General features: G+C 33.1%; 1 protein-coding gene across 1 annotated transcript; it reads right to left on the bottom strand.

The window, feature by feature from the left end:
- Positions 1-1,096: 1,096 nt before the first annotated feature.
- LOC148629419 (uncharacterized) lies at positions 1,097-7,151 on the bottom strand. Its single transcript, XM_088550646.1, has 3 exons — positions 7,083-7,151; positions 5,352-6,255; positions 1,097-3,630 (listed from the first exon to the last, which is right to left on the bottom strand). Exons 2-3 carry the CDS (start codon positions 6,217-6,219, stop codon positions 2,639-2,641), a joined length of 1,860 nt encoding a protein of 619 aa, XP_088406772.1. The 5' UTR covers positions 6,220-6,255; positions 7,083-7,151; the 3' UTR covers positions 1,097-2,638.
- Positions 7,152-15,500: the final 8,349 nt, after the last annotated feature.

Below are 15,500 nucleotides of genomic sequence, written 5' to 3'. Positions count from 1 at the left end.
GGGACATAACTTTTTATAGGTTTAAACTGGTCTGGAGCTGGCATGTCAGTTAAATGCTACATAGTAGTCCTTAGTTTGTACATTTGTGTAATTTATATTCAGTTTCTTTATTTCCGTTGTAACAAGGGACTCAGACCATTTTGATCTGATTTTTAGGTGGGTTTTATTGTGTAACATTTTTCCACAGTGGCCATATTTTAAAGGGGGGAGGGTTGTGATTACGCCAAAGTACTTTAACCCCGCCGGATATTTTGTGCCTGTCCCAAGTCAGATACATTTGGCCTCTGCACGTCTTGTTTCATTTTCACCTTTATTTTTATATTACTTGAGTATATATGGACCACTCTTTTCGCTGCGCCTGTGTATAATGATGTTTTGGGGCCAGCTGTGGTATAAGGGTACCTCGTCGTTAATTGAAGATCAGTGGGTGGCCTTGGACTGACATTTCCATTCAAATGGGGTTGTTGTCTCTTTGATATATCATACACCATGCCTTTTCTCATTTAATTTCATTGTAATATTAGAGAAATATGAGCTTAAGAATTAAAATGCGTTACTTATAAGTATCATAACATAACATAACATAACATAACTTAATGAAACAGATCTTTTATTTCACGAGGAACAAGAGCTTTGATAGATATGCATAGCAAGCCAAAGTGGACAAAAATCAATATTTTGTAATATTAGAAAATGAATTTTTAATATTACAAAATAATTTTTTTTAATATTAGAAAAGATTTTTTAATATTAGAAACTTATTTTGTAATATTAAAAATTCATATTCTAATTTTACAAATTCCTGATTTAGTAATATTATAAAATATCACACATTTTGTAATATTACAAATTGAATTTGTAATATTGGAAAATGAATTTGTAATATTAGAAAATGAATTTGTAATATTTGAAAATGATTTTCTAATATTAAAAAATCGCAACTGAATACGACAAACCCATTTTCTAATATTAGAAAATCAATTTCTTATATTAAAAAATCATTTTTTAATATTAGAAATTCAATTGAATTTTAAATAATAAAAAAAGTGTTTTGTGATATTAGAAATCTAATTTGTAATATTAGAAAATGAATTTGTAATATTAAAAAATCATTTTTTTAATATTAGAAAACACTTATTTTCTAATATTACAAATTTATTTTCTGATATTACAAATGCCTCATTTAGTAATATTATAAAATGTCACACATTTTGTTATATCACAAATTGAATTTGTAATATTAGAAAATGAATCTGTAATATTAGAAAATGAATTCGTAATATTAGAAAATTAGTCACATTTTTTTAATATTACAAAATGATTTTCTAATATTAAAAAATCGTCATTAAATACGACAAACCCATTTTCTAATATTAGAAAATCAATTTCTTATATTCAAAAATAGTTTTTAAATATTAGAAATTCAATTGAATTGGTAATATTAAAAAATGATTTGTTAATATTAAAAAGTGTTTTATGATATAAGAAATCTAATTTGTAATATTAGAAAATGCTCATTTTTGTCCACTTTGGCTTGCCATAGATATGTATAGAAATCGTATTTACAATTTACTTCAAATTCGAATTCAAAAAGATTTAAGTAGCTATTTTTGTAAGAATCATGCAAAATCTGAAAAATGTGATACACACCAAAAAAGGCTACATATTTTTATTTCTGTAATTAAGTTGTTTTATAGGTCTTTATTACGAAATGTGTAATTATTCATTCAAATCTGTCTGCTCTTAGGAGATAATCAACAATGAAATTCTAATAGACTCCGTTATATTTGAGTGTCATTTACAGAGTTACCTCCCTTAATTTTGAAATCTACAGTGGATTCTATATAAATTTTATCTCCTAAGAACATGGGATATATGAAAAAAACTGAGTGTTAATTTCTGTTTGCTATGGCAATTCAAACAAAATATCAAAAATAAAAATATGTAGGCTTTTCACCAATGAATCACATTTTGCATGATTTTTAGCTGGAGTGCTACTTAAATTATTACCAGCATCATTTAAATCTACTTCAAAACATTACAGTAGACAACCTTGTATTGTCAAAGGTTTTAAAAACCATTAAGAAATATGTACATTCATGAGATACTTGATAGGTACCAGGATCGTATTGCATATCAAAACATGGATGCTATAAAAATATAGTGCATTTTCTTTTTGCCGCTCTACAAACTAATGTTTTGTCAAAAGATATGAACAATGACTTATAAAATAGAGCAAACATCACACTATAAGATGACAAACTTTTTTTTAAAAGAAAATCTCACATAATATCATAAAAAATATTCCAATGAAAAGGTTGGTTTGATGAGTGCAAAACAAAAGTGAAAGTAGAGAAAATGGCTATTTATAGTTCAAGACTACTTTTCTGTCCGATCTTCGTGGACTCACCCTATTTTCTTTGCGGGAAATTATTTTTTCACATGTCCTTAGAAATGCTACATAAGTGAAAGTTTTATTGAATCAATTTACATATTTTTTTTTAAAAATCCTAAAAATGTGCACTTCACTATAGAAGTCTATGGGAAAATTAATACGATACTGAGACCGATACATTGTACGTATACGAAAGAAATGCGGTTAGAGAGACAGATATTTTTGGGTTGTTTCCATATATAATTAAATGGCCAGTAGCTGGAAGATAGTGATACAATCATCCTGGTCTCCTTTGTGACTTACAGCCATGTAATGTCCTGTTCTATCAAACGCTATGGACCTCGGGAAAGTTATAGGTTCACCATGAAGAATTATCTCGGAGTCAGGATCACCATCTAAGGTAAAAATCCTGATAGTTCCTGCCGCGACAAACAACCTATTATCATGTATTGTAACACCCCTGGGGTCCACCAGGGGTAGAGACTTGTGGCTGAAATTCCCATCTTGTTGAATGAAAACGATAGTTAATAGAGATGTCTCGTAATCGGTTACACAAACCTGGCTTTCCGTAGCACACAAAAAACCGGGCCAAACTAGCCTGGTTTTGCTTTCTGATTCATTTAATGATTGTCTATGTTCTTTAAGGGCACTGAAATCTTTATGTCCGGCACCTTTGTTGTGCATAACACTTCCTATCTCTTCTTCTGAATCATTGCCTTCATCACATCCAGATAAGATACTACATTTAGTGTGATAGTCCTCGTGCTCACCGACCTTCGGTTGAAGCGTTCGTATTTTTTCGCCCGACCGTGTCATAATGACAATGACACATTCGCGGCGGATTGCCATAGCAAAGCTGTCTTCGGTTATTTTTTCAATGCCAGCACAATGCACAGGGACACGCATTGTATTTTTTACCTGAAGATTTAATGAATCTACTATTCTGAGAACTGGTTCGTCGGGAAAAGTGATATAGGCAATATCATCATTAAAATGTGTGAAAAACATCGGTCTGGTGTTAAACGCCAGGTCTTGTTTCATGTGTCCTTTAAAACAAAATTTCTTCAATTTCTTATTTTTGGCATCTGTGGCTAGAATATATTCATGATGTACAAATTTGATATCAATAAGCCATGATTTATAATCGTCCGAATCCTGTTTACCACTGTACTGACCAAGCCTCAAGGTCTGGATGGACGGTTCGAATCTACGAGGTTGTAACAGCAGTTCTTCGTCTAAAAAATTAGAAATGAAAAAAAAAAAAAATACAAAAACAGATGAAATTAATATCAGGCCTTTGTATTTATACAAAGGTGTTTGTAACTAATTTCGGAAGTTTATTTTTTCTAAAGAAGTTATCAATGTGATCGTCGGGTCTAAGCTCGTCTTTGCTTTTATATTCTTTTATATTTATTTAAATTTTAATAGAAACATGCTCTTTCAAGTGTTTCTTATCCCATCGAACAAGTATTCTTTCTCTTAAATACAAATGTATATTTCCCGATTCACATCAATATCTAAACACAAAAGCAAAAAAAATGGCGGGAAATCAAAACCGTTTCTGTTTGTTTTGTTTGTTATTTGTTGTTGTTTTTTGTAGCACTAAATTTCCAGTTTTGGATCTTACATATGAAATTAAATTTACTTTTGCTATCCTTAAAAAAAAATCACAAAAACAATTAAAAAGTCGATACAATTGAAAGTTCTTTCCCAACCCAAGCGCCCACTTGCTAAATTGGGATCAGAGAAGACAAAAATTTGATCCCTTGAACTCAAATAAATATGGTTGTTTGGGGCATTTGTAAGGAAAAAGCTTGTGCTAAGGACAAACATATCACCGCCAGTTTCAATTCTGAACTCAAAAACATTTGGTTGCTATGAATTATTGATAAGCATAAGCTTTTTTTCTGCTGTGGACTATAAAGTCACTTCCAGTTTAAACATGTCAAATCTGTATTTTTTAACCTCCTGAACCGCAAAAACACAGGTTGCTATAGACCTTTGTTTTGCAGAAGCTTGTTACTAGGGATAGAAAAAAGTCACTTCCGGTTTCGAAAAACCAAGACTATTATTGTGGAACTTCTGAACGTAAATATATATGGTTTCTAGGTACTTTTCATTAAATAAATAACCTTTACTGTGGAAAAAGCATTAAAAGTCACCTTATAGGCAATAGCTCTTTGAATTTGGAAAATGCAGAATGGACACCTATACTTGTCTTATTATTCTGAACATATTTATAATTTTAAATAATCCTCTATCTGCAATGGTTTGTGATTATTGTTAACACTTTTATTGGCAAAAAAATCACTACAAATGTCGATTTTTGGGATGGAACTCCTAATCGAGTCATCAAAACTTTTAAAACTCTATATTCAGAATGCAGGTCTAATCAAGATGCAATTTTAGTACCAACATTTCTTCCCGTCTGTTACCGTTTTCTTATCATACAAGGCCAAGGTCAAATTTCAATGTCACCTGTGATCTTTGACCTTGACATTTTTAAACATACAATATATCACACAACATCGATGGTGAATGTCTTAAGTTTCTACGACTTATACGGTTTAAAAGTTTTGGTGACCGACCGACATAGTTTTATTTAAGACCGCGCAAAATCGCGTAACCATAAATACCGCAAATTATTTCGAAACATTCAAGAAGTACTGTAGATTTTTCCTGAACAATATGCATCTTTCGGTTTTCGTGTACTTATGGCGGTTATCCAGAATTATGAAGTGATATTTTTTGTTTTGGGGAGATAATACTGTTACTTGAAATAGAATCGCTAAGCAGAGTCAATCTCAAAGTTCCCTTCAAATGCTGTTTACCGTTTCCCAAGTATCGGAAAGATATGTTGCGAAACTTGCTGGCGAAATAAAAAAAACCCAACAAAACCAAAAGCAATACAAAAAGGTCTTTGCGTCTTATAAATACGTCTAATTATTACTCTTACTTGGGATATTAATTGTTTTAAGCAATCGCGGCCACCATGAGGAGAATGTGTCTGTAGCATCCAAGTAAGTTAATGTTTTCAGAGTATCTGGGACATCACAGCTCTGAAGCATTACTGGAATAATTCTAAGATCATCCTGCTTAATGCTAAGAATTTGAGCTAATTCTGTTTCATATTTGGTCCATGCACTATTAAGAAATTCGGGCGTTAATACAATCACTATTTTCAACGAACACTTGAGAAAATAAACTATGTTGTCCAAAATTGACAATCCAGGAATAAAATCTCGTTCATGAAATGCACATTTGAATCCCATTTCGTCAGCTTCAAGACTTTCGGCAACCTGTTTAACCCAGTCCTTGTCTGGGTAAACCGTTCTGTAAATAAAGAAAACATGGCACTGTTTTCCCTCGGGAAGCGTAAGGACAGTTTCTGTTGGTAATATATTCTGAATGGTTGATAATAATTCAGACAACCACTCCCCATCACATCTGCGAGCGTCAATAAATCTGAGAGGAACCATTTGCTCGGGTATTTCACATTTTTCAATAAGCACGGGGATAATTGCACTCGATTTGGAGTCATGAAGATAAATTTCCATTGCCAGCTCTGTTTCTAACTTGCATAACTTACTCGACAGGTAGTGTGATGAAAACACGATGACAATTTTAACCGATTGCCGCATAGCTTGCTCTATATTCTTCAGCACAGTTGCATGCGGATTAAAGTCGTTCTCTTGTGAGTATAGGATCAGCCCGTTATCTCGGCAATGATCCTCTATCTTGGAAACAAAATTAATGTCACTTTGGTGATGTGACTTACAGATGTATACATGATACTTCTTAGAACTAGAAGGGCACTGAGCCATGATCTAGTTGGAAGTTTGAGTTCTATCTTAAAACACCTGGAAATAGCAGAAACATTAGATCTTTTCCTCTAGTCCAAAATTAATGATGAACCAGCTGTTTATCTTGGACATAATTCACGATTAGTAAGGGACCAAAAACTAACTGTACTGAGTTGGAGTTCTGTATTAATTATGTACAACGAAATCAACAAGAACTACAAGTAAACGAAACACTTTTTATTGATTGATTGAGGTTTACGTCTATGGTCCGACACGCGGATTCGGATTTTTTTTTGGAGCTGGCTTACAGTAGTAAAAGGCCGCTGGTAGGCATGTCAAGCTACCAGGAAACATGATTATTCTGACCCCGAGCCAACCAAGTCGTCACTCTTTTTCCTATATACCACGTGTTTTCAATGTAAGCTTTCCAAAGAAGAATTTCATTCTTAAACCAAATACGGAAGAAAAAATGTCAGCTTAAAAATTATGACGTAAAACCCTATTACATGTATGTGGTAGTTCTTTCTTGTCGGTTAAAGGTTGCAAAATTCTCAATGTAACATGACTCGACTTCGTTGGAGTGAATAAAGTACGATTAATGATAAATTTGGTTAAATCCACAGTACTTGTGAAATTTATTGAATTAAGATCTTTGATAAGAACAGACATTCTTTACAGTTTTTTGGTGTAAATGGGTGCAACATTTCATGTATTTAACTACACATACAAATATTATAGTTATTTTACTTATTGGTAAAAAATATAGGGGTATGCAAAAACAAATCAAAATAATTTTGATTAAAATTAATGTGGAAAGATGAGAGATTTGTACAACTAGCTAAACTTACCAAGAGTGACAAAATGTAAATTTAAAGAGTACATACCAAGTTACGCTATAATTAAATTCTTTCGAACTTTGGTGTTTAATTATTGTGTATTGACATGCAGGATATGTATTGTTGGTTAATATACAATATAAGCACACTTGTATTTTGATCACGTGAGGCGAGGTGAAGTCATTCAATATGCTAATACCAGAATATAATATAGTGTACAACTAAGAAGACTTAATTCAGTTCATTTTTATGGCAGGATAAGCGTGTTCGCCTCGAATGCCGGGTGTTGTCCGTTCGATCTCCGGCCGAATTTTTCTCTATTATTGGTAATAATTGTTCCTTTTTGTCAATGAAGCCACAACAGTGGCTGAAATTGACCTAGGCATCACATGAAAATCTTGCTAATTATCATAAATTGCGATAGCACTCACATGCATCCGCGATCAATACCTTTGTGAATGAGAGTGAAACGTGAAATGGGAAGGAGTAAAATAACCATGAAATTGATAGTTATTCAAACAGCATGCAATGGAAATTTCGCATGTACCATTTTATTTAGAAATCCGTGTAATATTTACCCACTGTTTAATGACTTGTTTCTTCGGACTGTTGTTCACGTGGTGAAAAATTGTTACAGTCACCGGCCATCTCATGCGTATGAATATCTCTCGTGACCGTAGGAGAAAAGTTTCTGAAGCTGAAGGGGACGCCAAACGGGAAATAGTTTGATTGAATAAGGTGGGTTACTGCACGAAAGCACTCCCTAATGTAGACACAATACTTTCATTACAGATACTTTTTGCGAACAAGTTTTGATTATCTTGGGGGGAAAGAATGGATATTTTTCTGTATCTGTAGCTCCCACTAGTACCCTCGCGTCATCTCGCAATCTTGGATCTCTCCAGTTGAGCATCATAACAAATCTAAATATATTCTTTAGTGTGCCTGACAATTTTTAGATGTAGACTTAAAATAGCTAAAATAGTATTTGAGAGACAAAGTTTTATATATCCTAATATTGAAGGGAAAATGAATCTCTTTTCGCGTCACCCCGCATGCATTTAAACAGACGAACATCATGTCAAATCTTCTGTATTAATCCCGTTTAATTTTTTCTATAGCAGTGGTGTACAATATTTGTAAAATGTTCTTTGTACTCTATTAGTTTATGATAAATAGATATGAATCTATCATGAGCTCATAATCCCGATAATTTACCCTGTTTTGCTTTGTAATGTATGATTATATTCATGTTACAAACTTAAGAAGTTTTGAATTTTTTGAATCAATTTATTATTATGCAACAACAGCTGAAGTATAAGTATTGCATGCTATACATACATTGTATGTACCAACAAATACTTGGAACATGTATTCTTTTTCCGACGCAGTTATTTCCAGAATGAAAATTATAAGTAAAAAGAACAAATTTTACTGCGTTGGCTATCTGTTTTTTTGTTGAAAGGTAAGACTTGTTTACAATGTGTTACTTGTAAACAGTACAAAAACCTAGCTTCAATTGATGTATTAAAATACGTATACACATATTTACAATTAACAACACATGTTGAAAACTGTGTAACGTACTTGTTTTTGTCTAAGTTTAGAATAGATAGTAAAAATATTATTTACCAAAAGTTTTCAGTTTCGGGTTTATTTAGAATATTTTGACAGCATTGCATTTAATAGGGATTGGACTTGCTAGTTATCTGCTTTAGCCATTAAACAAATACATTAGTACTGAAAGATACAAGTTGTTTGAATGACATGAAAATACAGATTGTTTCTGTCACAGTCTTGAATACCCTTTTTGCGTCTCTCAGGACTGCTCCATTTTATGACTCTGTTAGTAACTCTATTTAGTAGAGGTGAAAGAACCTTGGTTTTTGGGCGAACTACTATGTTGATGCTTTGGTCTGATTGTATGGTCATAATTCATTTTAAAAGTAATTAGACACCAAAAATGGCAAATTTATATGCTTTGACACAGGGACACAGGATTCAAAAGTGGTTCAACTAAAGAGTTTCTGTCCATGTATGACTATGGAAGGGCTTGGAGCTGTATAAATATTTGCTTCAATTCTTATGATAAGTAAAAGCAAAAGCTATGTAGTGAAGTGATATAAAAAAGGAAAAAAAAATATTGAAGAGTGAATTTACATGTATATTTTTAAATGCGTATCGTCAAATCTGTGTGTGTGAAAAGTTAGAAAAGGTTGTGAGTCATTTTCCCCCATTCGCCTTGTCAACTCAAGAAGCCATGGCTGCTCAGCTAATAAACGGTCTGTGAAAAAAAAATCTTCTAAAAGAAAGAATGGTAACAATATCACTTTCCCTAGTATAAACTATTACAATCCTTTTTTATGATTAGAAATGTGATTGTGCAGTAAGAAACAGAGCAAAATATGAAGGCTTCATTGACTCAGTACAATAGTACTTTGATTATAATTGACGACTTGTCTCGGCATATGATGACATGCCTTCCTGTGACTGTAGGACTTTCAGATGAAAATAAATAGTGAACGAGACTAACAAGCCATATTGTTCACAAGATCGAAGAAGCCCGACGGAAGCCAGACAAAAATATTTCTGTTTGCCGAGTGCTATGTATTGTAATAATAATGTTACTGCTCATTAATTTTTCTGTTTATGTTGTAACCCCTATCAATAATGTCTGAACATCCTTTGAAGTACCAAAAAAAATCTGGAAATCATAAAACGGGGAATGCAAGATCAAACATATCTCACCAATAAAAACTTCAGGGTGGTGGAGGTGATGGATCAGGCGATCTCCGTTAGCGCCACAAATCATTCCATCAGTTTATTTTTCAAATTACCATATTGAATTGCACCAAAATAAAGGCAAATTTGGAATTAACTAAATATTATTTTAATGATAATATACATACATATATAAACGTCTCAGAATGTGACGACTCTATTCGCTACAATGTTCCATCGGATCAAATAGATACAGGGATGATAATGTAAGCATAGAAGGGTCTGAAAATTCCCAACGATGTTAGAACTGTCAAATTTGCGAAGCAAAGTTTTGGTCGTTCCCTCCGCGGGTCTCGAACTCGCGGGACTCGAACTCGTATCGCTGTGACATCTATGGTAACACCGACTGCACAAAGCCCTGCGCCCTAGACCACTTGGCCAGCGAGGCTATATAAAAATATTTTTCGCTGGCCGGGACATTCCTCCTCGTAGGTTTAATCTAGGGTTGTAACTTAGTACACAATGTATGGTAGTACATGACAGCTCATTTAGGTATTGTTATGTAGGATGGAGGATCAAATTAACGATACATGTCACAACAAATCAATATTATACAAATGTCTCATAATGTGACGATTCTATTCGCTACAATGCTCCATCGGATCCCAACGATGATAGATCTAAAATTTGCGAAGCAAATTTTTGGTAGTTCCCTCTGTGGGAACTCGTACCGCTGTTCCAACATCGTTAGGATTTTTTCAGACCCTTCTATAGTTACATTATCTTCCCTGTATCTATTTGATCCGATGGAGCATTGTAGCGAATAGCGAAAGCTATATTTTTATATAGCCTAGCTAGCCGAGATGTCACAGCGGTACAAGTTCGAGCTCTGCGTAGGGAACAACATAAAATTTGCTTCGCAAAATTGAGTTCTAACATCGTTGGGAATTTTTCAGACCCTTATATATTGTAAATATCGTAATAATCTAATATAATATATCTTGAAACATAAAAATTTTGATATGAACATGAACCTTCCTCCTTTGTCCTGGCTTGAGACCCTGTTATTTGTAGCACAGGACATACACAAATTACCAACTTTTAATTTAACCAGACATCAGCGGATTGTATTTGTCAATAAAAAATGCTTTTTTTCAAATATTTTTACGTGGACGAACAGCTGGTGCACTAGTGCTCCTGAGCTTCAAGTATTTTGTGGCCTGTATTTTCACCATAGTGTCAATAAAAAAACATTGATGAGTGTAAATTGTAAAATTGCTCGTTGTATTAAAGCGTGACATGAAAGGTCTAAACCCGTTGTTTGTTTGGCGAACAGTTGAAGGAACTTCTGCATTGCGACTAGGATTCGGAATACCAGCCAGACTGAGAGAAGGTGGTTTCACGTTCATAGTTGGAAAACAGCATCCGTATGTTGTCAATATGGGGTGCCGAATTGGATTGTGGTGTTTTTTACTCAAAATTTAATTTTATACAGACGAAAGTGAGTTTGTTAAAAAAAATTAGTTCAGATTAACAAAATTTACAACATGTTACCATTTAAATTTTGTTATTCAAGTGTGGACACAGACTGGCATTGCCCGAGATGCAAGTATGGACGCAGACTGGTATTGCCCAAAAGCAAATTTGTACATACATACGTTTTGTCTTGAATGTGTTTGCATTGTCTAGAAAATTTCTCCATTTATTGATATCAATAATTGAATTATGCACATGTTGATAAATATCCATTAACATGTGTTACTAAACATCTAAATGGGGAACAAATTCTACTATGGATAGCTCTAAGACAAGTCATATACATATTACAATGCTTCTTCCTTGAAGGTGTACTTGCATGGATGTGTTGAACTTGCTATGTCATGTTAAAGATTGACCATTTCACTTTATGTAGGTTAGCTAGGTAAAATTCAGGACTCTCAGTTTTTTTTAGATGAACAAAAACCAACAGTGTGGAATCTATCAGTTACATGGATGGCCTTAATTTCAAAATGGTAGGTGCCATAAACTCAAAATCAAATAATTAGCTAATTCGGGTTTTGGGAATGCTCCATTTTCAATTCCCTAAAAAGCCTGTCAATTACTCTTCCTTCGGAGCAACTTTGTAGTGTTTGATTTGCTAAGAATTAACATCTATAAGGCCTTTGTTTTTACAGTTCTCTAGCAAATGAGAATAAAACTGCATAATGGACAAAAATTACCCTTACAGTCATGTACTCAACAGATAACATTCGAAATTCTTATGAAACAAGTTAACACCTCAAAATCAATATTTCAACTAAATCTTGTATCAAACAATTTTAATCAACTTCAAAATAGTTACATATTTGTAGCCCGAAAAATGTTTCCTTGGACAAAAACTGTATACTACAGCACTTGTTTTGCGGCTGTATAAACATATCCAGAGGCACTGCCAGTATCGTTTGGTTTCAGAACCAACGTAACATGTATGTACATCCAGCATTTCAAAACACTTGTCATTCACTTTTCTTTAGAATCTCTATTTCATTAAATCGTGTAAATCTACACAATTTAATAAAACTTAGTTATTTTTACGTGTGTAGTATTAATGTCTTGATACTAAACAAAACCCTCATCCTTTCAACAGAAAAGCGTTTCATCCATATTTGTCTATCTGCAAATATAAGAAAAAGAGTATACATTTATTTTTAATACTTTACAAAAATAATCAAAAATGTTTTGTTTAACATACATGTAGTTGTATATCAATGCCTGCATTTGTTGATTGAGTGTATGGTGTTACTCTACATCTATAATCATATACAGTAAATCTAACTGTGTAATTCAAAATCAATGTCTATTGAATATTCTAAGAAAAACATCATCTGACATCACTATGGCTATAAAACATTTTTTAAAGAACATTGCATGTGCATTGTATTTTAACTTACATGCACATGTGTACAATATCATAATAAAATTAGCTCAGAAAAGGAGATTATAATTACAACCTCATTTAAATTTCCTAAACTATTTCTCCACTTATTATACTAAAGCTCAAATGTTGAAAATCACATTTTACCATTCTCGATGGAGAAAAAATATTGATGGAGAATCTAGAGTAATACAAATACATGCACATATAAACAGAAACCTGAAAAATAATCAAAGGTTTGTCAAGTCAAAATAATACATACATGTATTTAAGTGCTTTGACTTCAAAAGCCAGTTAACCGGGTTACCCTTACTGTACTTTTGTACATTTATAAAACATTCTTGATTTAACAAATGTAGACTTGGCGGACCCATCGTACTTGTACAATTCATAATTTATTTACAAACAGTAACATGTGCATAAAGTCATAATGTGACGGTTTTCTATAAATCGGAAATTTAACAAAAAAATATATTAAACTTTTAGTATTAAAAGAGTACTCAAGAAAACCAAGGTTATAGCGGTAATCAAAAGAATGTAATCCAGGGACAAAGACCAGACATGGAAAACAGACAAACACATCAAAGAACATAAAGTAACTAAAATCATACATACAAAGTAACAAAAGTAAATGAGCAACTCGGACTCCACTAAAAACGGGAGCATGGACCAGGTGCACCGGTAGGGTAAGCGTCCTCTAGAAAAAGATTTTATGTGGTAAACATCTTAAAAAAGAGTAATGTTTACATGTACAATGTTTAAGTATGAAGGTGATTAAAATTATATTTTTATGTACATGTACAAACTTTATTTTATTTGCACGAAGTCAAAGAGTAGTCCGTACATGCAGCCTGACATGCACATATATAGCAAAACTTAAGCTCCTCGGGAATGAACTTACACGTACACAGTACTTTTATGTGCACATAATCTTTATATGTGTAATGTAAAGTCCCCAAAACTTTTTTCCCAGCTAATTGGACTACCCAAACTTAACAGATTCCTCAATGCCATGTGTTTTGCAACAAAACGTCGAAAAGTTCATATACATGATATACACGTACGTGTTTGGAACATGAACTGTTAAAAGATATGTAAAAGGAAGGTCATATTTAACCTTGATACCCAAGTTTTTTTCTCCAGCAAAATGTTTTTGCCTATAAAAAGTTCCCGTTACCTACCGACCCCCTACCCAAATTTTTTTATTAGTGATATTGAAAAAATAATAATTAAAAAGTCTGCCGATTGTCTTTCAGACAAAAAAGGAAGAAAATAAAACCAAAGATGTTTTTTTCCTCAGATGGAAAAACAAAGAGTAAGAAATACTGATTGTTTATTTTTAGAATCGCACACCTGACGTGAGTGTGCTCTTGGTCGTGGATAATCCCTTTTGGGATTCGGCACTTGAGATATTTTTTTGTTTTGACCACCGCCATTCAAAACAAAAAATATCTCAAGCGTCAAATCCCAAAAAGATATTTGGCCGTGAACTCAGTCTAAAATTATTAGTTGTTTAGTCTTTGTATATTTGGTTTTCATTGTATTTTGAGTTTGGTGTCACTATAATGACTTATTTCATTTCAAAAGTTTTAAATAAAAATAAATCATTACCTACCGATTCTACAAAATTTCAGAATGGTGATCGGAAACATAACTTTATTTTTTGCGGCCTTGGAGATTTCTCATCAATTGAGTGGCATGCACCAATAAGTTGACTTACCTATCTGTCTTACATCCACTTGAAACTGTTGATTCTATCCCAAAAGTATTCTGCTGGGGCAAAGATTCAGCAAATGCCGTAGGCTGTACAATATAAGCGTGCAGATCAAAATGATTGGATCACTAGGTCACGGATTGACATTATGAACGTGGTCGTATGACTACTATTATTTCCCCGAATACACCATGGCCCACATTCACGGGTATGAGTATGCTCGGAAACTGTGTAAACGCTTCGATGCTTTACACCGTCCGTGAAAACCCATATGATAGCCAAGGGCGGTAAGAAACCCCTCAGTCCGTCATGGATTCTGTAAACCAATTTGCATACAAAATTGACTTTTGTGTTTATTTTTCACTTCTGTCTCCACAAAAATTAAATTAAATTACAAAATCACAGGATGCTAGCTAATTTAATCAACATTTTGCATACAATTTCAATTTTGTCTCACAAAATTGACTTTTATTATTTGATTTCCATATCAGGTAACAAAAGTCAATTTTATGCAAATAAGTTAATATTTACATACCTATTGGAAAAAATTCAATTTTGTCATGACAAAAATGAATTTTATCATTGCAAAATTGAAGTGATCATAAAAACAAGTCGGTATAACATAATTTTGTTCGGCAAAAATGATTTTGTTATGACAGAATTCAATTTCGTGTACACACAATTGATTTTGATTACAAAAAGATCAAGTCCCATTCGGCACCCCGTAGTCAAGACGTAAGAGGATCTAAAATTGGATGCAATATGTAAATAACAATTGAAAAATAGTGTTCTCAACTTATATTTTATTTCATATGCATTGTGAAATAGTTGATATTTTACAATTAAACCTGCGCATTAGGTAGTTTTTTTTTTGGTGCAATTGAACTAGGAGAAAGGACGATGCCCGAGGCAGAGAGAGAGAGAGAGAGAGAGAGAGAGAGAGAGAGAGAGAGAGAGAGAGAGAGAGAGAGAGAGAGAGAGAGAGTTGCCTTGTATAAAATATCAAAAACTTTTTATTGAATGTTCCTTGAAAGGTTATGGAACTGGGTTACCATCGATCCGTTTGCTATTTAAGTGTTTGAAGTAGCAGATAAAACACCTCTGTGTTTTTTTTTTT

The sequence above is a fragment of the Perna viridis genome, chromosome 1, assembly GCF_037379345.1.
Source record: "Perna viridis isolate PV_CMFRI_1.1 ecotype Kerala chromosome 1, ASM3737934v1, whole genome shotgun sequence".
NCBI lineage: Eukaryota > Metazoa > Mollusca > Bivalvia > Mytilida > Mytilidae > Perna > Perna viridis.
The sequence above is the reverse complement of the archived record's forward strand: the minus strand, read 5'-3'. Positions and strand labels throughout refer to the sequence as shown.

Coding starts and splice junctions, on each gene's coding strand:
- LOC148629419 (XM_088550646.1), bottom strand. CDS start 6,219: ATGGCTCAGTGCCCTTCTAGTTCTAAGAAGTATCATGTATACATCTGT. Junction 3,631..5,351: donor TAAAACAATTAATATCCCAA/GTAAGAGTAATA, acceptor CTAATTTTTTAG/ACGAAGAACTGCTGTTACAA.